General features: G+C 43.6%; 1 protein-coding gene across 2 annotated transcripts in view; it reads right to left on the reverse strand.

Moving 5' to 3' along the window:
- CHSY1 (chondroitin sulfate synthase 1) overlaps positions 1-23185 on the reverse strand; it is a 37036-nt gene that overhangs the window by 10071 nt on the left and 3780 nt on the right. For both annotated transcript variants that reach the window (XM_073653376.1, XM_073653377.1), the window contains exon 2: positions 21076-21571. In XM_073653376.1, coding sequence (XP_073509477.1) covers positions 21076-21571 — 496 coding nt within the window. The remainder of the gene's footprint in view (positions 1-21075; positions 21572-23185) is intronic.

The following is a 23185-nucleotide window of genomic DNA, read 5'->3' on the forward strand; positions in this document are numbered from 1 at the left end:
TAGAGACCAGGTCAATGCCACACAGAGTTCTAGCAGCAGACACATCTCTACAACAACTGCTAAGAGGAGACTTTGTGCAGCAGGCCTTCATGGTAAAATAGCTGCTAGGAAACCACTGCTAAGGACAGGCAACAAGCAGAAGAGACTTGTTTGGGCTAAAGAACACAAGGAATGGACATTAGACCAGTGGAAATCTGTGCTTTGGTCTGATGAGTCCAAATTTGAGATCTTTGGTTCCAACCACAGTGTCTGTGTGACGCAGAAAAGGTGAACGGATGGACTCTACATGCCTGGTTCCCACTGTGAAGCATGGATGAGGTGTGATGGTGCTTTGCTGGTGACACTGTTGGGGATTTATTCAAAATTGAAGGCATACTGAACCAGAATGGCTACCACACTATCTTGCAGTGGCATGCTATTCCATTGGGTTTGCGTTTAATTGGACCATCATTTATTTTTCAACAGGACAATGACCCCAAACACACCTCCAGGCTGTGTAAGGGCTATTTGACCAAGGACAGTGATGGGGTGCTACACCAGATGACCTGGCCTCCACAGTCACCAGACCTGAACCCAATCGAGATGGTTTGGGGTGAGCTGGACCGCAGAGTGAAGGAAAAAGGGCCAACAAGTGCTAAGCATCTCTAGGAACTCCTTCAAGATTGTTGGAAGACCATTTCCGGTGACTACCTCTTGAAGCTCATCAAGAGAATGCCAAGAGTGTGCAAAGCAGTCATCAAAGCAAGAGGTGGGTTCTTTGAAGAACCTAGAATATAAGGCATATTTTCAGTTGTTTCACACTTTTTTTGTTAAGTATATAATTCCACATGTGTTAATTCATAGTTTTGATGCCTTCAGTGTGAATGTACAATTTGCATAGAAAATACAGAAAAATCTTTAAATGAGAAGGCGTGTCCAAACTTTTGGTCTGTACTGTATATCAAGTTAGAGTCCCTGCGTCTGCATGATTTATGACTGTTAGTCAGCCTCAACACATGTGAGGATTCCCTAACAGTAATAAATCATGCAGACGTAGCGACTCGAACTTAATATACGAGCACGCTGAAGATACTTTGAAAGCACCTGAGCGGGCTCGGTGACAGGGTTAAACGAGTGCGCTCGCTCATCACTACTGAGCATCATTTCCTTGTCTTGAGGCATTTCCACTGAAGTTGGATCAGCCTGCGATTTGATTTTCCACTTTAATCTTGAGTATCATTCCAAATCCAGACCTCCATGGGATAATTTAGATTTACATATTTTACTGTTCAACGCATTCCACTAGGTCATGAATAAAGATTTGCAACTGGAATATTTCATTCAGTGATCTCTAGGATGTGGTATTCTAGTGTTCCCTTTATTTATTTTTTTTGAGCAGTGTAATATGGCCTTTGTGCTTTTTTATTTTGGCGTGGTACGGATTTCCCATTTAGCTCACTTTCTTGTATACAAAACACAAGAGGCCATGACCAAAGACTAGGTACAAGTCGAGTATATTTTGTTATCAACATAAGATTATACAATATTTTAGAATGGTTTTGACCTATACAAAATCACTTAGTGAAAGGCTCCATAGTTAACGCTACAGACTCTGCATTAGAAAAGGGCAAGTCCTGATACTTCAGGTGGAGAAGAAGCTTTTAGGAGGGGCATTACTTAAAAGATGAAAAGGCAGAGTGGGAACATACTAAAGAACAAACAGGAAAGCACCAGGCGGGCGTCTGGTGACAATATGGGAGTTTCTTCTTATGCCCTTTAGCAGTTTGTGTCCGGCCATCAGAAAAAGAAAGGAAGTCTATAGCATTTTCAAATAAAATTCTGCAGGATATTAAAAAAAATGCAGGATATTACTGCAGATTTACATAAGATAAATAAATATGAACTGGGATTCTCTCAAGAAGTGCAAGTTCTTCTTGTCGCAATGGAAGCAGCTATACAGCAAACTATGAAGAAGTAAGGGGGTTTTAGACAGATTCAATGATCTCCTCTAAGGTCTATACTGCCCAACTTAAAAAGCAAGACAATAGCAGACAAGCCATAAAGCAGCAGCCCAAGTATCATGTCCTAGGAATACTACAAAGGCAGCAACACAAAGCGCAGCGGCGCCTGCCTAGTCACTTCTCACTGAATTGTATAAAACGCCAGCAATGAATTTGCTGCTCAAGTCAGTCCTGGCGACCATTATAATGCTTCTACCCTATGAGCGACAATATTGGGAATCTGTAATTAGTGGTTATGTATAAAATACACAACACACAAGTCTGAAGAGGCAATGGTTATATACAGTGATGTGTTATGTTTCGAATTATCGCAAGTCCTTTATATGAAAAAAAAAAAAAAAAAAAAAAAAAAATTTATATAAAAAAAAGGGGGTGGAAAGTCAGTCTACAGAGGTTTCTTGGCCACTTTATATCTTACAGTTTCCGCTACCATTTTGTGGTGTCAGCACCAGTTGTACGATTCCTGCCTTAAATAGACAAATTCAGAACTGGCATGGTATCTCATGAATAAAGCCTTGTTTGCAATAGCAAGTGGGAATGATCTAGGGGTAAAAAAAAAAATAAAATCATTTTAAAAGAAATCGTCTTACCACTAGTTTTTCCATGCAGAAAAATTTTCAATGTGTGAACATGCCCTAAAGGTAGACAGAAAGAGGTCACTTTTCAAGGGCGAGATTATGTGCTGGAGATATGGCCTTTGTACATCCTCGAACAATAGAGAGTTGTGTGCATTCAGCCCGTGTTTGCAGACTTCGGTTGGTATTTGCCAGCTCTTGTTCCTCTGTTTTGCTGGCCTTAAGACAATTACGGCTGTGGCCCAAGAATAGAGATTGGATTGTACACTGGAAATAGAAAGTCAGCCCAACAGCTGGGATTGAGGTTTCCTAGATAAATTCATAGACTCCGATCGCCCTTTCATTCATTCTCATTTCAGAGTCATGGGTGGACAATCACACACATTTTCCAGGTTCTGTCCTACAATTTAAAATTCCAGCGAGTGTCTGGTGAAAACCAAGTTTAGAACAAGGATTCTTAAGTTCCATAAGGAATTATATACGTGCGACTCTGAAGTGCCCAATTTAGTATCTGCAGGTTTAGGCCATATAATATATGGTGTTTAGTTCTCCTAAATGGTCAGGTCACCAAAATGCTTGGCAATTCCAGAATCTGCCAGCTTGTACCTACAACAAGAGTGTTTAGGGGATTCTGACCTCATTACACTTTTCATGGATGGTCAGGTCATACTAGTTGAAATGCATCAACCATTCAATATTTTTGGGAACCCAATAAAATGTTGTGGTTTTTTTTTAGATTGCAAATTCATACTATAGAGCTGAGCAAAAAGATTTGCAGGAACCTGGTCTAACAGCCACATTGGTAGTCTGTGGCTGCCAGAGCCCTGCAAGCTTGCTCCCATCTACCAACACCTTCTGCTTTGTAAGTCCAGTGCAACATAATGCGTGTGGTGCTGGAAGCAAAGCCAAACCTGCTAATCAGACAAGGAGACATGCTGGCAGGTAGGAGGAGGAGTTTTGTTAGGGCTCTGATGTAGTCTGATGGCTACAGACATGTCCACTGGACCAGGCTCCTGCAGACCAGTTTGCTTGATTTGAAATGGAGACAGTTGAGTAGAGCAATCTTTGGTTTACAATCGGCACACTCAGTTTAGTGGTGGAAATTATACAACAGTGGAGCACATCCCTACAGAACTGCTTCCATTGTCTCAGTGCAGAGCATTAACCTTCAACATGCAGATCTGGAGAGGGTATGCCGGCTACATTAGTCGCCCCCGAATGTTTATTCAGTCTTCAGGTGGGAAACCTCATTTCCTGCCTATTTTACAAACAATTCACCTGAAATGTGTCATTACACATCAGCTCCTGGTTTCAGCTTTCCACTCAAGGTGGGGGGGTGAATGTAAACAATTACTGTACAGGCGAACATAGGGAGTTCTGGAAAAGGGGATTTTAGACCAGACTAATCAATGAAAGAAAGTTAAGAGAAGTAGGCAATGCAAGTTACACAAACTGGTGCCAACAGGGACATAGAAACGTTACAAGAGCCGCTCCTAGAGAGCCTTGCACTGCCCAAGAGGGAATCTGAGGCCATCTCACATGGCCTGTAAAGTTTTCCTGGCTGTGGCCCTTTAACAAAGGATTCATTCCAAAAAGGAAAGCAATGGGTGGACCAGACAGGCGGGCAAGCTGGTGGCTTCTGCTGACTAGTAAAGGGAATCTGTCACCCCCTGGGACCCATCAGACTGCCAATATGGGCACACAGGTGATCATAATGTGAATCTATACTTACCTGCATGTCCCATACTAGCGCTCTTGTGGCTGTGAAATTGCTTTTTATTACTTGTGGGTTATGCTGTGTTCCCATCCGGAGGACAGGAAGAAATCCTGCCTACTTGTTTAAAATATATTTCTCCCCTCCCCTACAATTCACGGTGCCCTGTGACTTGTAGTTCCATTGGCCGGATCCCACGCACTTCACCTGTTATTTCCCTGCCGTCTGTGTACAAGTGTAGAGCAGGGAACGGGAGAAATATTTTAATTAAACAAGTAGGTGGGACTTCTTCACGTTCCCCGGACGTGAACACAGCGTAAGCCACAAGTAATAAGACCGCCAGTATTAGCGGTCTGATTGTCAGCTACTGGGACCTGATTCCCTTTGAAATATGAAGGATAATAAAACAGCACTTCCAAATGTCATTGGGGGGGGGGAACAGACTATGACCAAACACTGGCCCAAAAAGCAGAGGGTGGGGGTCAAGAAGGAGAAGTTGCCTTTCACACTTGCTATAGGTCAGGGATTGCCATGTCCACGAAGACAGGCGTGGACAGAGCATGAAGATGTAGGACTATTTCTTATGACAACTATAAAAGGCAGAATGTGGGGACGTCTTGTAGAAGTGGTTCTCGGGGTTCGGGATCGCCAGTAATCAGTCACTGCAGACTTTACAGTAGTGCAGGCCAGTAATGACAGCACACACAAGCAGAGGTGAAAGACACCCAGGAATCCAGGTGAACGTTCTATGATGAGAAAATATTAGCTTGGAAAATGACAAAACGAAGAACCTAATTACTCCTTGTCTGAGCAAGTCTTGGCCTGCTGACCAGCACATGAAGAAATCATTTGCTTCCCCGAACACATTGCTAAGTAATAACAGGCCTGTGATGTAAAGCTGCCAGAAGGAAGGACCGAGGCTTGTGTGAACAGAAGCTAAGAAACACAATCATTTTCCTTACGTCACTGCAGAGGGCACCTTATCACCATCGGGGACAAAGCAGACCCCAGTTGTGTGTAAACCCAGCAGTGCCCACTCACACCACCATTATAAGGGTGTCCTGATAAAAAGCACATCCGTCTGACCTCTGATCTAGCTAGTAAATTTTAGGCTGAAATGGTTACTCTCTTGACTTGATCAGTATGTATAAATAACTTTTTTTTTTTTGCATAATCAAGTCAAATGGTGATCTCAGTAATGGAGAAGCCGACTAGCCATGTAAAAGGTGTTGCTGAACTTGTCTTTGAAAGCGCTAGATGCAGATATAAATAGTTTTTATGACAGTCTAGGATTGGAGTAAAAATGACAAAACTCTATTTTGTGCATCTACAAGTTATTCTTTTGCAACATTTCAAAAAGTTTTCCGCCATAACTCTGGTGAAAACGGTTTGTTGAATGGGGGCCAAGATCTTTAGTTTAGAGAACTTATAGTTAAAACATATGGTATAGTTGCATGCGCTTTTATTAAGATGTCAAAAGAGATGCAATTTCTAAAACATGGTAATCCTTCATATATCAGTCCATCCCGCTCACTAAAGAGCAGCAGTCAGAACTGTGGGGGGGGGGGGTGTAATCAGCCTGCACTCATGTACTGGACTTTCATTAGAGATCTGTCACCTATATCAGAGTATGGCTAGTATGCAGAGCCATGTCTGTAGATACACGGCATCACTGTGCTTATGTCACGGCCATTATTAATCTGGCTGTGGACTGTCAGAAAATCACAAACCATCAGCAGTTTGAGTCTTAGAATCTTGGAAGCAGTTGGAGGGATAAGGCCAAGAGACATTACTAGACAGGGGATCAATGTAGAAACTATGAAGCCGAGGAGGAAGGAGAATTACTGTCCATGTCTCAGAACATACAAATCAGAGCTGCACAGCTTTAACCTCTTCTCTACCTGACAGAAAAGCTGTGAATCAAGAAAGGGGAGGAAAAAAAAAAAAAAAAAAAAAAAGTGGTAATCTTGATAGGTTTCCTCATGTATCAGATAAGTAAAATGCCTAAAGCCCCCAGTCTCACATAGCGAGATCGCTGCTGAGTCACGGTTTTGGTGACGCAACAGCGACCTCACCAGCGATGTCGCTATGTGTGACACTTTGCAGCGATCAGGCCCCTGCTGTGGGGTCGCTGATCGCTGCAGAATGTCCTGGACCATTTTTTGGTCTTTGCCCTCCCGCTGGTCATCACACATCGCTGTGTGACCAGCGGGACCAACGATCAGGCTGGTAACCATGATAAACAGTGGGTTTCTAGGGGCGCACGCGCACTTAGTAACCCGCTGTTTATCATTGTTACCACTCTGCTACGTGAGCGGTAACCTCCCGCTCACCGTAGCAGAGTGGTAACCATGATAAACAGCGGGTTACTAGGGGCACGTGCCCCTAGTAACCCACTGTTTATCATGGTTAACAGCCTGCTCCTGCTTCAGCAGGCTGGTAACCAGGAGCAGGACATCATGGAAAGATTCTTTCCACGATGTCGCTGCTCCCCTGATAGTTGGTGAGCCTGCTTGTTTGACAGCTCACCAGCGATCACATAGCGACGCAGCAACGATCCCGGACAGGTCGTATCGTTGTCGGGATCTTTGTAGCGTCACTAAGTGTGACGGGGCCTTAAAGGCACTGGAGACGCTGCCTCACTAGTGATGCCAAACCACCAATTCATATATTAGGAAATTGTGGAAATGGTAACCTTCTAAAATACCTTTGGCCCAAAGTAAAATAAATACATTTGTGTTTGTCACCTTGTTAAAATCCCGATGCGGCCCTGATTCGGATATGGCTTTCAGTTTTTACTTTTGTCCCTCTATTGGAGGATATAGATATACGAGGGTCAGTCAATAAGTAATGCCTATTTTTTTTCTCCTTAAATAAAAGGTAGTTATGTTAAATATTTGAATTTGGCACAATTCCTCAAACCTTCTCCAATCCACAGCAATTGCAACTTCCTGCACCAACAGGTGGCAGGACTGTATCCGTTTGCAAAATGGCTGATATCGATGTTCGTATTAGACAACGTTCTGGGATTGAATTCTTGCATGCAGAAGGTGAAACGCCCATTCGAATTCATGAGAGACTGAAAAATGTGTACGGTGATGCAACAGTGGATGTCAGTACTGTTAGACGATGGGTTCGTCGCTGTAACACAGCTGAAGGGCTATCACCGTTGGCTGACAAAATGTGGAGTGGCAGGCCAGTAACCGCAGTGACTCCAAGCAACATTCAGCGAGTCGATGACATCATTCGTGGTGACCGCCGGGTGACTGCAGATGAATTGTGTGGCAGTATCTGCCTCCGTAAAGGCAGGGTGATGAAAATTATTGGACAACTGGGATACAGAAAAGTTTGTGCACGGTGGGTCCCAAGAATGCTTTTTACCATGCTGGAATACATGCCCTTGTTAAACGGTGGACAAAGACTGAAAATGGATGGAGATGATATTGAAAAGTGACAAATTAATATTCAATGTTGTGGTTTTCAACCCATGTAATTGCATTTGAATTTCTTGCCAATTAAAAAGGAGAAAAAAAATAGGAGGCATTACTTATTGACAGACCCTTGTATTATATATTTTGGCACCAATATGGCTGTGGTTTAAGAGGGGATTTCATAAAAGATTTCTATGGGGTGTGCAGTCCTCCCCCTCTAGGACGCTGCTCAATCACTGCTAGGCAGCATCTAAAACCCAAACAGAGTGATCTCGATCGGTCGTCCTGCTCTCAATGTGACGTACACTCAGATAAGTCTTAATGCGTGGTCTCACAAGATCACATCGTTTGACCAACTTCAGATGCTGCCCAGCAGTGACTGGAAAGAGTCAAAAGAAGATGCAGAATCAGGGCAGCGCCAAGATTTTTGAAAGATAAGCTCGCTCTTTTTTGGGACAATGACGGATCACCCACCAGGTTTTGACATTTAAACACATAATTTTTTAAAGAGGTATGCCATCAGTTCTCCAACAGATCATACACTGATCCAAAACCACTGGCACCATTTTTTCTCATCACATAGGTGTTTAAACACGGATGTGTGAATGAGGCCCAAGGCCGTGATAATCAGCAGCCTATAGTCTGATAATGTCCACATAGCACTGCAGAATACATTGGTACATACATACATCTGAGCTCAGCAAGAGGTCCATTCACATGTATGGAATTTTTAAAAGGACATTTTGGAAAGTTTTATAATGCTTTCCAAAAGTACGGCAGAACCCACATAAAAAGTGCACAATGGATAAAAGGAGACTTTTTATAGCATGCCGTGGGCTTGGACTTCTTTTGAAATGTGCAATTTTTACTACTTCATGTCTAATGATCACCAGGGGGAACATCCAGCAGGGGACATGGTTATACAGGATTGGTGGAGGGGGGTGTAAGAGACTTGCGTTGAAAGTGATGGACCCTTTCGCCACCACTTATGCATTCTCTATTACTAGATTATTTATAACCCACAATGCCATCTGTTGTGAGACGGCTTTTTAAAAGCTGAGAGAGCAGTCAGACTGTGGAATGACCTACTGCAAGAGCTAGTAATGGCAGACACTAACTGTAAAGATTCACTAAATAAAAGGGCATTACTTGCATAATGAAACGTTTTACAGTATTTTCTGTAATCTAGGAGGGATTCTTCTCAGTTTCCTACCAGTGAATAAATATATGTACGGATCATTGAGGCAGATTTCGCTATGACTGTTCACATTTGCATCAGACAGCTTCCGGCGCCCACTCATATTTGAGAGGGGGCATAGTACTGAATACAGCTCCTCCGTAAAGATGACGGGCGCCACCACTGTGGACCATGGTAAGTGGATACTCAGCCCAAGCAGCAGCTGGTTCACCCTTTACAAGGTTTTGGACAGCGTTGTGCTTGTTATCACCACATCAATTTTTTTTTTTACCCCAAATCTCTACATTATGGAGCAGCACTTTTTTTTTGCCTTTTACCTTTATACTCCGTAAATGGGATCAGTCAGTGTAAATTGCATCCGTACTGCACTTTCATCTATAGCTGAAATCCTATCGCAGATATAAACCGAGCCTTAGAGCAGGATTAGCAGTGCGGAGCATGGTAGAGGGCCTGCCTGTGTGTGCATTGGAGGCTTATGATAACAGCTAACACTCATTCGGGGATCCTGGAACTGCCCTTAGTGGTCCCTAGCTGGTCACTCAGACCCATGGTTAATAACTTCTTAACAGTGAACCTCACATCATCACTCCTACCCCATCCACCACTATGCAGGACCCCTCCACCCCTCAAAGTCTTTTATTCTGGGAAAATTCAGATAATAAAGAACAGTAATGGGGTGTTGCAATTCTAAGATGGAAAAAGCTGACATCATCCCCATGCAGCGCAGCCATACACCAATCATTAGTCACATTGCAGACACTTGATCTGGTATAAGCACAAATCTCAAGATATCAGCTGCCAGGAAGTGAATGTGAGCGATTGTGAAAGCTTTAAATGAAGGAAGGTAAAGTGCGTCATGTACGGGTATGAAGTGACGGCCAGCAAACACTTCATTCAGAAAGAGGTGCACAGTGAGATGAGTGTCACCAATCCTCCCCAGCAACTGGGAAAGCCAAATTACAGAACGTTATGCAGCTGACTGCACGGTGTCTACGCCACAAGTGGCCTACATCACTTAGGTCTAATTTGAAAAGTAAACCAATATGGGGTAGGTCCAAGTTTTACTTATATTTCCAAAAGGGGAAAGTTTGCTACACGGATGGCTCGGCCAGGTCATATGAAGGCAGCTTGTAAACAGTTAAACCTTAGTAAAAAAAATAAATCGATCTGGACAGACATCTGGTGCTTGGCCCCATGTCCCAGCCACTGACTACAGCCCCGTCCTATATACTCTGCCTATTCATGTTACATGGCCAGTGAAGGCTCGCAGCCAGATCCGCTGCATGAAAAAAGCTTCTTTACAAACAAACTTGCATGTTTAGCGCCGCCATTCAGATCCACAGCCGTCAGAGGACTTCCAGGAACACAATCCGACAGTTCTGGATTATACACAGGACTGCGTGCCATCGCTGTTCCTGAAATGCATTGAATCCAGATCACATTTTAACTACTTAGTCGCCCGGAGAATACACCAGCGGCTTTATTAGATACAGGACTGAATAAAGTGAGCCATGTCCAATACTGGTGTGCCCAGGCAGATATTAATGGGGAAGCATGCCAAGAGCAAGAGCCACGGGCTTTATAGCAGGAGTTTCCTATAATCCAACTACATGGCATGTTAGTAAAGCAACAGATGATGCCCAATATTGTAAAGTGCCTTTACAGCGCTGTAAGTGGGCAGTGTATTTAGAGCAAGAATGAGTAGTATAATTTTAGAGAAAGACTTGGAAAATATCAATATATAGCTACATTTAGTCTAAGCAAAAGGTAGTCTCCACCAACGTCTGGCACCCTACAGATGGGCAAGGTGCCCATACATCAGGGTTTCAGGTGGCATTTTCTGGAGGATTTGCAGTTCATGGTCTGTAAAGGTCGTTGCTTTGGATGACCATGGCATAAGTTAAAAACAAACAAATCGCCAAACCAATTTCTGCCACGATTTGGCCTTTGATTGGCTGCAAATCTTTCATTCATCATAAAGGACTTGTCAACTCCAACAACATGAAATCAAACATGGAAGATCAACTTTTTAGACATTGGCAAGACTTTTTTTGGGGACTGGAATAAAAAAAACAAAAACAAAAAAAAAAAAAAAAAAAACACAGAAATCAAAGTTCTGCTTTGACCTACTAAACCGACACGAATATCAGTCTGTGTATCTGACGATGTCCACAGAAAGTGTGTAATGGGACACACTGGGGTTGTTCACAATTAGAAGAACAGGACTCGTTTCTTTCAGAAACTGTGCCAGCCCGGACCATGGATTGTATCTAGTATTGCAGGTCGGCCCTACTAAAGTTAATGGAACAGAGCTGCAATGCCTGTGGTGGTGCCATTTCTGAAAGAAAGGAGCCGTGGTCTCCTAATCCTGGACACCCTACTTAATGCCGACAGATGAGATTTTAGGTACCAGAAGAAACCAGAGACATTATGAAAGCCTTGAGAATAGACTGTACGGGCTTATGTTAGGAAACATGCCGATAAGTACCATCAAATCCATTTGTGGAGATAACCAGAAGTGTGTTATTGTGATGTACAAAGGGCTTCAAAGACCCCCCCCAATAACCAGGGTATTCCAGTATATAGCCCAGTCCATGCTCAGTCCCAGTCAGGTGTAGAATTACTCTGCCCACAAGTGCCTCCTGGAAGAGAGACTGTTTACAGAAGACTGATGCCCTATCAATTACCAACTTGCAACCTGGCACAAATGAAGGATATGAATGGGCTCACTGTTAAGCAGCTCAGTGGGACTGCAACATTTGCATAGTTAAGGAGCTTATAGAAAAGTTGATGGACTGGAAGGAATACTTCTATCATTGTTTTGGGAATTTAATCTAACAATGCATAAAGTAACAAAAAGTTCTACATTGGTTATCTGTGCCAGCTAGCCGGAAAACTTGGCACCGAGATGACCTAGGAAACGGGAAGGGAAAAAAAAAAAAAAAAAAAAAAAAAAAAAAAAAAAATCAGCTCTGTTTTATGGATACAATAACCAGCAATGAACTATGAAGCGATACAACAAAACGTTTCGGCTTGGGTGGGTCTAGGGAGCACTAATGTCTGATCTGATCTAAGAGCTGTAAGTCAGTCAATGTGCTGGTGTGACGGCTCATGGAACGATACACAGGGAGATGTGCTACTTTTTTGCTGGCATAAATGATTCAATTGCCCAATGATTGAGCGTTTTCCTCTTTAGTTATCCGATCTTGAGTATGTCTACACAGCCAATAATCTGGACCTACAGATGCTGGTTATCTACCCGTCTAAGTGACCACTGACCGGCCATAGCACGCAGCCGTGGTGTCTTTCCGGCCTGTAAATACATGCAGTAAGCTTACTGCCATAGCAATTTATAATCTCACTATAGCTATTAACTAGTCCAAAAAAGCAGTAACTAAAGGAACATTAGCCCTGCAGATTAGCCAGTAGGCATTTTTCCCTCCCTAGTGTACTAGAGATAACAGGACAGTAAGGCTCAGTTCCCCTTATGACCTCCTGCAGCTTCACAAGGGACAGCCGGCTGGTTTTTGGGGGGCAGTGCAGCCATGTTATCCATACACATCAGGGGAGGAAACCAGTTCACACCACACAAGTAAACAAATTAAATAGAAATATCTGAGGTTTAGAAGAGGAAAAAGCATCATCACACCACGAGTGTGGTTCTCAGCGACATCCTGTATGCTACAAACACCACATAAACACCAAATCTTCCAGATCCATTTGCCCAACTTACTTGTACAATTAGCACAGTGGCTCGGTGCCCGCATGTATTTCACAAGATCAGAACAGCTCTGCACTAAGTGACTGGAGAGAGTGCGCCATACTGCTGGTCACCAGTCCAATGCCGGACGCACGCGGATGTCCTAACGTCCCATGTAATGTCATACAAGGACCAGACCACATACTTCCTGCAGGTGATTGCACATGCTTTTCCACAGCTCGTGTGGTAGGAGGACTTCATGCCAACACTCGCAAGGGCCAACTGAAGCCACAAGCTGACTAGATAATGAAGGCTGAATGGAGTGCAGAATTAGTAGATTGGCCAGGTTCATTATACAGTAAGAAAAACAGTGAGGAAGCCATCTTTCCATATAAACAAGACTTGAGTAAACACTCACCCTATAATTAAAGTTATTTCACTTTTCCACATGTTTGAGAGGAGCCAGCAGCAGCTCACAGGCAATCTGTGTAATTGCAGCAGAAGAATCAATGAGGGTAAAGGAAACACACGGATGAAAAGTGTCCAAGGCAACACAGGCGGTCACTACGAAGAGGCCGATGGAGCCGTCAATAAGACGCCTGCCACCACCATAAGACCGCCAGGTGACTACCAGGGCTGCTTCTAAGCAAGGGCACAATTTACATGTGGTTCAGCAACCAGCAGCACTCCCCAGCTGTTGTGCAACTACAACTCCCAGCATTCCCAGACATGCTGGGAAATGTAGATTTATAGCTGCTGGAGTGTGGACTCCTGGCATTGACTATTATTCCATGTCAGCTGCCACTTTGGCAATTGGTTTTCTTTAGGTCATCCTGATGTTCTTGGTTCATGAAGATAGAAGTGTATACAGGCAGGACAGGAGGAGAGGCCAATACTTGGGAGTTTTTACACCATTTGGTATTAGCAGAGAGTTTGGCAATAGCAGGGCCAGGATTACTTTCCAAATCCTCTGGACCAGAAACCAGCAGATTAATAAAACCAGAGGCAGGGAGCACGGACAGACACTTAATGGTTAACCTCGCTGCCAGCTATAAAACTCACTTGTGTTTGACTAGAATAGCGGTTAAACCAAAATCATACGCAATTTCCTCCAGACACAGCGAGCTTTCTACAGACATTGTAATCAGAGCAAAAATAGTCCAGGTGGCTGTGGATAAAAACACCACACCACAGACCAGAAAAAGCAGACGAGGAGGTCACAATAGATGGCAGCGCCTAAAAAGCAGCCATATTCAATGGGGAAGAACGGGCATGGCTTAGAGGAGGAAGAAGCCATCCTGCAGCGAGCGTCCCATTTAGCTAATAGAGCACACTTTGTACCCGACTTCCAGGGAGGTTCCTGGAGATACAGGCCCAGAAATTCCTGTATAAAATTCCTGTATAAAGAGTCCCTGAAATCCTCCCTGAAGATGACAATGTGCCTTTTAATAGTGGTTAAATGGAAGCGGAAGGTGTTTCTGGGGGGGGGGGGTTTGTGACTGAGCCATTGTGCAGAGAAGGCTTCAGTAACCGATCACTTATCACAAGATAACGAGAACTCAATATCCCCCTCATAGGGAGAGCGCAGCGGCTAAAACCGGGCAGGGGGCTGGCAATAGGTCCGAACAATGTCAGCTTTGTGCATGCACGGGGAGGGCTTTATTCACCCCCTGCTCTTAAACCATATCCTGAGCGATATCCTTTTACAGCTGAAGGAGACTGGGGGGGCTGAATGACTCTTATTAATAGAGACGGCATTAACCGTTTCAGAGCAGGGTGGTATTCTCCAGCTAGCAAGTGGCTGCAGAGTACTGGAGCTGTCACAATCACTGAATTAAGATATTGTAAGATCAACTGAGAGAGGCCTAAAATTACATCAGAAAAATTAACAAAATTCTACACAGCCAACAATAGTGACCGCACAAACATCAGCGGCGGCAATCTGCAGAAAACCAAAGTGCTCCTCCTAATTGCCTGGCAGATTAAAGGCTTATACTTGTTCAGATTTTAAAGGCACAATGAACCTACCTATAGTATCTCATTCCAGTTTCTGGTTTTCTGATGCAGAGCTTCAAATTGTCTGTATAGACAAGGCAATAAAATTAAAAATATTTGGGCTGCCTGCAGTCACCACTAGAGGGAGCTCCATTGCAAGGACCGCAGAAGCTCCACCTAGTGGCAGCTTTAGGCAGACAGAATTTTATCATTGTATGGCCAGTTTGATTCTAATCAAACTAGGATAGAGAGAGAGATTATATATATATATATATATATATATATATATATATATATATTAGAGCTCTTGGAGGGGAGGGATTTGCACCACTTTCTAAGAATATAAAGCAGAGGTGAATACCTTATTCATAGCTCATCTTGTTCCACACCGGTGTGTGAGACTCGAGTCAGCAAGTGGTAAATCATATACTGAATTCTAGCACTTTGCTCACATCCATGACACTGTAACCTTCAGTGTGCACAGTCGTCAGTCTATAATGACCATATAATGAATTCTCAAGGCTGCCACAAGACATACACCAGAGAAAGACTGAATGTATACAGTTGTAGGAGCCCCACATACAAGGAGTTAAATAAAGGGCCGGAGGGGCTTTCATCAAGATTCTGACTGCTCAGGATGAAAACCCTTGGTAATATATAGCAATGTGTGGCCTTATCAGTCAGAGTGGAGGAATTATTGCATAAAGTAGATCTGACTACGACTACAGTCAAGTCTCCATTCAGCAGCCAAACAACTACCTTAAATGACCACAAGGGGGCTACATATAAGAGGAGGTAGTTCTCAGTGCATGCACCATGCACCTAGGTGTATAACCCTTCACTACCCGTGTCTTGCCATAGTATAGCATCTTTCTTATGAAATGTTCAGATTTATATCCATAAGAGACCTAGTAATCTGAAAAAACGCTGTCGTTACACGTTCCACCCCTGTAAGCCACACCTTATTTGCCCACAAGCGGTTGCATTTTACATGGGACCATAAAATACTGCCACAAGTATTTGAAAGGCTTTCAACAAGCTAGAGACAGGATTCTTCTGCTACAACCGTATGGATATTAATAGCCGGCCCAGATAATTATCCACAAATAGCAGCAAACACCTTACACATTGTGAGGTGGCACCAAAAAGAAAAATGTAGAGTCATCAACACCAACTCATAGCACCTCCTAGAATACATGAATGGGGGGGGGGGGGGTGCAAAGTCCTAGCCGCAGCAGCTCAGGATGGGGGTTCACATCTAGATAAATCCAGGGAGATGACACAGAGATCATGCTAGCAGAAAATAAAGCTACAGATGTCGTGTCCACGCGCAGCCACATCAAACAGGCTCCTGCTGGCATCGTACAGCAGCGGCATATCAAGCGCAAGGGTATGGTGACCAGCTGTCGGCGGGTCTACAGGAAGTTCAGAGGGGTAAGAAGGTCATGGCAACCTGCAAAAGAAGCAAATCTACAGGAAAACTATGGATTAGGTCCTCACATGGAGAAATACAACCAGCATGTCTAGGACTTTTAGCAGGTGGTACTCCCTTTTACTATGGAGTAAAAAACTGCACTTTATCCCGAGGTCCAGAGCAGACAACATAAGCCCCGTCTGTGCCTCTGCTGGGGCACACATATGGGCAGCAGATTTAGAAGCAGAAACACTCCAAAAGAGCAAACTTCTGTTCAAGTCAGGGGCATTTTCCCCCAAAATAAGTCAGTGAATTCAAGCTCCTCACACAAATAAAACTACAGGTCCCATTCACTCCTACAGTGTCCTCCGTCAGGCTGGTATACATGGATATACGTACTATTGTGCCCAGCAGCTTCTAGTAAGGAGCCTATACTGTGAGGGGTGAGTTATTGAAGCTTGGAAATCTATGGGGGACGGATATCCCTTTATATCTATGCGGCGACATGGTCAGAGGAATACATTGAGAAATTGTCAACTAGGATTTCTTTCTAGATGTTTGAGCTTCTGTCTTTTCACCTCTTGGCTTGTCATTCAAGTGGAAGAGTTGGGTGAAAAACAGCAACACCCGTGGTAGTCACAGCATTTTACAGAGTCCAGGTTTTATCTATAGTAACCTTTGACGGCAATAACTTTTTACAACACTTATTAGCGCGAAAGGAATTTAAAAAAGTTATTACTTTCAGTGGAACTATCAGCTAGTAACAGGCAATTATAGGAGAGAAAACAGTAAAATTGATCCACTGTGCTTAGATTATCTGTTAGACACACATTCACATGCAATGTTCTGCAGCAGTGGACTCATTTACTAGATGCAGTTACAAGCTGGCCCCAGGCTTCTTTAACCATGGCACAGGAGTAAAAGCTGGCATCTGCATCTAAAAGGAATAAGGTTTATACTGCATTCAGTAATCCTTACAGTTATATTAATGCATATGGCACAAAGTGAGCCACATCGCCGATTGCTGCAATACAAGAGTACTACAGGACCAAAATAATATGCAGAACTACAAGTAGAAGCTGATCCCATCAATACACGCTGGGAGGTTTAGTCTGGCACTAGCCTGCAGGGAGTTGTAGTTTTACAGCAGTCAAGAGTGCTGCAGGCTGCAGACCCCTGTGCAGTGTCAGAGGGTACACCATACCATTTCTTGTAAGAGCAGCACATGGTTTGCGTGCAGGGCTCAGAGATCACTCTTATCACTGCTACACCAGTGTCCATACAGAGGTGAGAGAGTGCCAATTATAGCCCAGCACCGTGGAGCCTAGGTGAAGGCTGGTTACAGACAGGCCTTGTGACTTGCGGAGAGCTAACAAGGCTCGGTCTGTACCATATACCCTCGCAGGCCAGTTAAGTAAACAAGTTGTCTCTTGGTCGGCTCAGAATTCACATTTTGACTTTTCCTCAGGAGCAAATCCCCCAGACACCGACATATGAAGCTCTTCAGCTATACATGCTCAACGGCTCCTTCAGGGGAAAAAACAAACAAACAAAAAAAAAAAAAACAACAACTAAATGTTTTCTACATAGTACCAAATGTACAAAATAAAAATGCACCTGGGCACGCTGCGCCAACTGGCCTGAGCCTGGTAGAAGTCGCCAACAAAAATAACTACCAACTATGGACATCAGAGAGCACATGGATTTAGCAGGTGGAGCAGAGAAGAGTTAAATGAAATCAAGGCAATGAAATACCATCGTAAATTATATAGAAATAAGTCTACTGATTTGTTAAAATGTGTAAATTGTCCCTTTGTCCTTCACTTACATCTGATGAAACAAGGAGGGTCGCTGCAGTTTTATCATTTGTGGGGGAAAAGCAAGACCAGATCTTCGGACCCGAAATAAGACGCTGTTAGTTCAGGTCAGGAAAAGTCATGTAACAGCTATAATGCACTGTACAATACAGCTGCTATACGGTTGTGTGAATAGGACCCAAAGAAACATGCCAGAATGTTTTTAGCTGCAAGAGTCCACGTTACAGCAGATTCACCAAAATTTTAGCCATTATATTGAAGGGTTAAAAGCCACAACGCAAACACATGGCAATCCCGAATCTTGCGTTACGACCCCCCCCCCCCACTACATGGACAACTTTTTCAAAAACCCATCCACATAAATTGTAGTGTTATTTACAGCAGATTACCACAAATATGCCATGTCTTACTGATTTGTGTCCAGCTTTCCAAGAACTAGATAATGATAGGAGTTTCTAGTATATGTACACAGGTTGTGAAGACCTCCGCTTGCTTCCGCTCAACAGGAACTTTCATTGTTGACCTCCATTGGATCTGTCCTGGTTGTGCGATGGACACACTGGAGCAAGAAACCAGTCCGATTAGGCTGGGGCTAGACAGACTTTGGCTGCAGCAGGTCGTGCGGCTAAAGATCACTGTGCCAATGGAGTACTGCAACGGAGACAAGCAAGTCCCAAAACATACCAACTGGTTCATACTTTTGATGACTTGCTTGCAGTAGCTGTGGGTCACAATAAGGACCCATTAAGTCATCCATTTCTTTCACGCATGAGGACACAGGAACAGCCCCCATAAACCATTAGTCTGTCTGTGAAACAAAGCTGTCAGAATGAGACTTAAGACCCCATTAAACTGCATAACGCTGCGATGTAGCACCGGCACATGGCAACTTTTGGCCGCTAGACCTGTATTGCCAAGGTGTCCGTTTAGCCCCCAGCATAACTGCACTGTAAAGAGCTGCACACACGAGAGTCCATCACAACCAGGGCAGATGGGTATCAACAGGCAGTAATTACCAGATGCCCTGATAGATGACAGCAAGTGGAGAGCTTGAGAATAAAGGAATTGAAAGTTACATATAGAAAATTAAAGTCAAATATGTTCATCCCGTGTTTTTGGGGAATTGCCTTGCTCCATCTGTTCACACTTGCCCAGGTACCAGCACATAAACAGTAACAACCTCCCAGAATGCCAAGACTATATAATCTTCACCTTCCTGACAAGAGAGTTCCCAGGCTGCGGAGGTGGACACAAGACAGACCCCCTCTGCCACACCAAGGGTCTGGATAAGCTGCAAAGTGCAGGAAGAGAGTGCAGACAAGCTGCTTCCCAGGACAATGTCAGCCGGGAACTAAGCTGGCCCTAATTCCCCAAGTAAACTCATGACCCTGAAGGTCACAGAGCCAACATGAAGCAGAAGCGGACTGACCCACTAAACATAGGAAGGATTGGGTTTTACTGTCACGATTTGGACTTCACTTTCCCTTTTCGCACAGTGCAGTGTGTACACATGTATTAACTACCAAATGATAGGGCCCTGATCAGTAAAAGACGCACATCTTATAAAAATAAGAAGTGTAGAAGTACTGTAATTAGCTTATTAAATAAAGACAGCACATTCACCATTAAAAAGATGTTCACTCCCCTGGAAACTTCAGCCATCATTCCCACAGAGCAAAACAGATTAGCATTTGCTGACCTGATCCTAGTGACGTATAATCCAGTGTGCTGATTATCCCATTCCATGCCAGGTGAGCATGCTGCACAGCACGAGATACACAGCGCCCGCTGGGGAGGCCAGTGCCGGAGGGGTTAATGAGCAAGGGCACTGGAGCAAAAAATTGCCAGAGGGAAAGCAGCCTTACTCCTGACCGTTCACTGGATGTTAATGAGAGGCTTCATAAAGTGTGCTAGCCGGAATCCGGACACTGCGAGCAGCTGGAAATACACAACTAGAGCCTGTGTGCTGAAATATTCCAGCAGAGAGCCTCCGAGTACATCACACGCAAGACGTGCTCTTCGGGGATTAACAAAGTTTAGGTTTCCAAGTCGGGTGTACAAACTAATGCAAAATCCAGAAGCTTCAGAGAAGGCAGGAGCAAAGGGGCCAACAAAATGGGTTTCCATTATTGCACAGGTTCAGCACTTCAATATGAGGCTGCCCCCCAGTTAAGAATATGTGGGGGTCACCAGCTACCTGTATAATTTATGGAGCACAGCCACTATAACCTACTGAATGCTTGATTACAATATTAGAGGGCGAAGTCTCATGATTAACAAGTTTCAAAAGATCCTGGTTCAGCGCCTGCCGGTATTCCTGGCGCCTCATTGCGTAGTATGCACGGTGTGCAATCGTGGTTCCGATAAGACATGTTACACCTTGCCTACTAATCAAATGCTGACAAGTAGGAAATTTGCAGGCTACGGACGAATGACATGGCCAAAGACCAGGGTCCTGCTAGTCCTTTTGATCATGTCAAGTGGTCTTGGAATCCCAACACCTTTAAAAAGGACAAAAGTCTGCAGCTCTCTATGGAGATGAGCAGATCACCATGGCCTCATGGATTTCAATAATGGGAACAAAAATCACCAAAGGCTAATGGCATTTTAAAATGTAGTACATAAAAACTATGCTACCAAAACAATAAGTATAAAGATCTGCATCATTAATATCATTGTGTTTGTTGGCAGGATGAAATGAACAGAGCAGAAGTCTTCCTATATGCACTAAATATAAAAATATATTAATTTATAGGCTTTTCTTCAATAGCTGACTGTGTGATTGTTACAGGCACAGGGCAGGGACCTCTAAGCTCCATCCAACCAAATATTTTGAGAACAGAGACTAACTAGAGAGCATTGCCCTCGACTTGGAAACTGAGCAGCGTTCTCTAATTAGCCATCTATAGCAGTAAGTCCCTTTATCCTTATGAGAGGATTTGCTCGTTCTCAGTGGAAAGGATGAGCCATCTTCATATCTTATTCATTTCCTGCAGACTGGACATACTGTCACAAAATATCAGTGGAGATAGTCTTGTTAGGTTCTCGCCTATCTGTAATTTGGCCCAGCACACAGTATCTCATGGCACTTTTCTTATTCTGCATTCGCATAGTGAAACTGCAGAGGCCAGTCTATGAAAATGTAAGCCGAGTGCAACAGGCGATCACAGCATTTTCCAGAGACAAAATATAATATAATGTGTACAGTAGTCAGACATTTGCAGTACTAACCTCATAGGACCAGACACACTGCACCCCGGCGAACCTTCGTACACATCTACCGATCTCGACATCTTCATGCGTCGTGTACATCTGTCGGATGCACTCTCCAATGTGTGGCACCGTCCTGCGCAGGACCTCCCTGCTCATGATCACACCGGGGCCACCCATGCAAAAATTTTCACCTGGTTCCAAGGCCAGCTTTCCCATCTCCTCTGTTGAGCCAAGACCAGTTTGCCCCAAAAACAAGGGCTCGCTGCTATTGAGGCTACGCAGGAAGCTCTCTAGACGGTCTCCTTTGATGTAGACGTCATCATCTGCTCTCATGAACCACTCGTACTGATCCAGGTAATGATCGTGCATATATTTCAGCATCATGAAGGACTTCTTTTGAGGAGGGTAAGAGTCGTCCACACCTTGCAGTGCCACAACTGGAATTGGTATAGATGTGTCAGAGCCCTCGCTGGAAAAAAATTCCACCTTTCCAGGTATTGACTGGGACCAAGTTCTGGAGAAAAAAAAAAACAAACAAAACTCATCATCAATCCAGGTCTCTAACAGTAATAAAATTGACCATACAACCAAGAGCAGAACATCTGTATCCTTACTTATCCAAAACTAGTGCCCACTTGTGAGCATGCCAAACTTGTATGATAGAACAAATTACCATGGCATACAAAGAACTGTAGTCCAAAGAGTTAAGTGACAAATTCAGCCCTGCTACACCCTCGGCCTCCTCCTCTATGAACTGCTCTACACCATCTTGTGAAAATGTGCTGTCTTAGATTTACTACCCTATTGGACTACCCGCAGTCATAATCGTTGTAAGAAGATACTTGTGAAGTTTTCTCCACTTAGTCAGCGTCTGATGAGGTAAGGAGAACAGAAGGAGACCTGTAACCTGCAGGTCACTACACATCAACAGTGCATTTTACAATCCAGTACACTACATTGTCATTTTAACAGACTGCTCTCAACAAGGACACCCATACTAGCCCGGAGACCAGTTTAGGGAGTTATAAGGGTCTCTGTTCTCATAAAAGGGGTGGGGGACTGCAATCTAGTAACATAAAAGGCTTGGAAGAGAAGAACTGGTTACAGAAGCAGCATACATTCTAGGATTAAAACCACATTCAGTAGGGTAAAGAATAGAACCGCTATCCCCTCTCTACAAAAATTCATGTACATGGGGATGAGCAGCAAAAGACAAAAAGTGACACCGTTTCTGGGGTGTGCAAACAAACCATAACCTGTTTTCTTACCAGATCTTTAAAAATAAAAAAAAAATAAAAAAATAAAAAAGTTGAGCTGTGGGTTTCATCAGAACCTTTTCCAGTCACTGGACAATGAGAATTTAATATGCATGTGCATAAAGGATACAGTGCTCATTTATATATGGCTGCTCCAGCCCCCATCCTGGTGCAGACCAGTAACAGAGAATGAAGAACAAATCTAACATGACAACTAATGGAAAAAATAAATAAATTTGACCCACTTCTTCCCTAAATCCAGTGTCACACACCCGACATTCCTGGTCCAAGTATGGACCGTGATTGTCCAGGCCGACAACAGATCTATACCTATGAGGGTATCAGGTTTGGATTAGGAGACCCACAACCAGGCCAAACAGGTCTGTACCCGAGACTGAATTTTGGAAGATTGACACGGACATAAAAAAATAAATTAAAAAAAAAAAAAAAAGTGTAGTTTTTTTTTTCCCTGAAGAGTATTAGAATTAATATACTCCATCTCAAAAAAGTTTTCCTTGTCACAAGTCTGGTAAGACGCTCAGTCATCAGCAAATGTATCCTATTAGTGGTCTTAAAAATAATCCCCTCGTGTAAACATAGGATGCACCGCCAACAATATGCAGCTACATGGAGGCCCGAGCAGTCCTATGAACAAATTGTACGGCCCTTAAACAATTTGCACGGGTCCTAGAAGAACGATGCGCGATGTCTCATGTCAACAATCAGCGCTCGTTATGGGTAGATATCTGCCCAAGTAAAATGATCTTTATTGGTTATGAAGGGTCCTCCATACATGGCACTACCGCAACTTCAGATATAAGGATTTGCCAACATTGACATAGTATTATAGAAAAGCCAACAAGAGCTTATAC

The sequence above is a fragment of the Phyllobates terribilis genome, unplaced genomic scaffold, assembly GCF_046119375.1.
Source record: "Phyllobates terribilis strain yellow unplaced genomic scaffold, ASM4611937v1 Scaffold_11__3_contigs__length_659146591, whole genome shotgun sequence".
Taxonomy (NCBI): Eukaryota; Metazoa; Chordata; class Amphibia; order Anura; family Dendrobatidae; genus Phyllobates; species Phyllobates terribilis.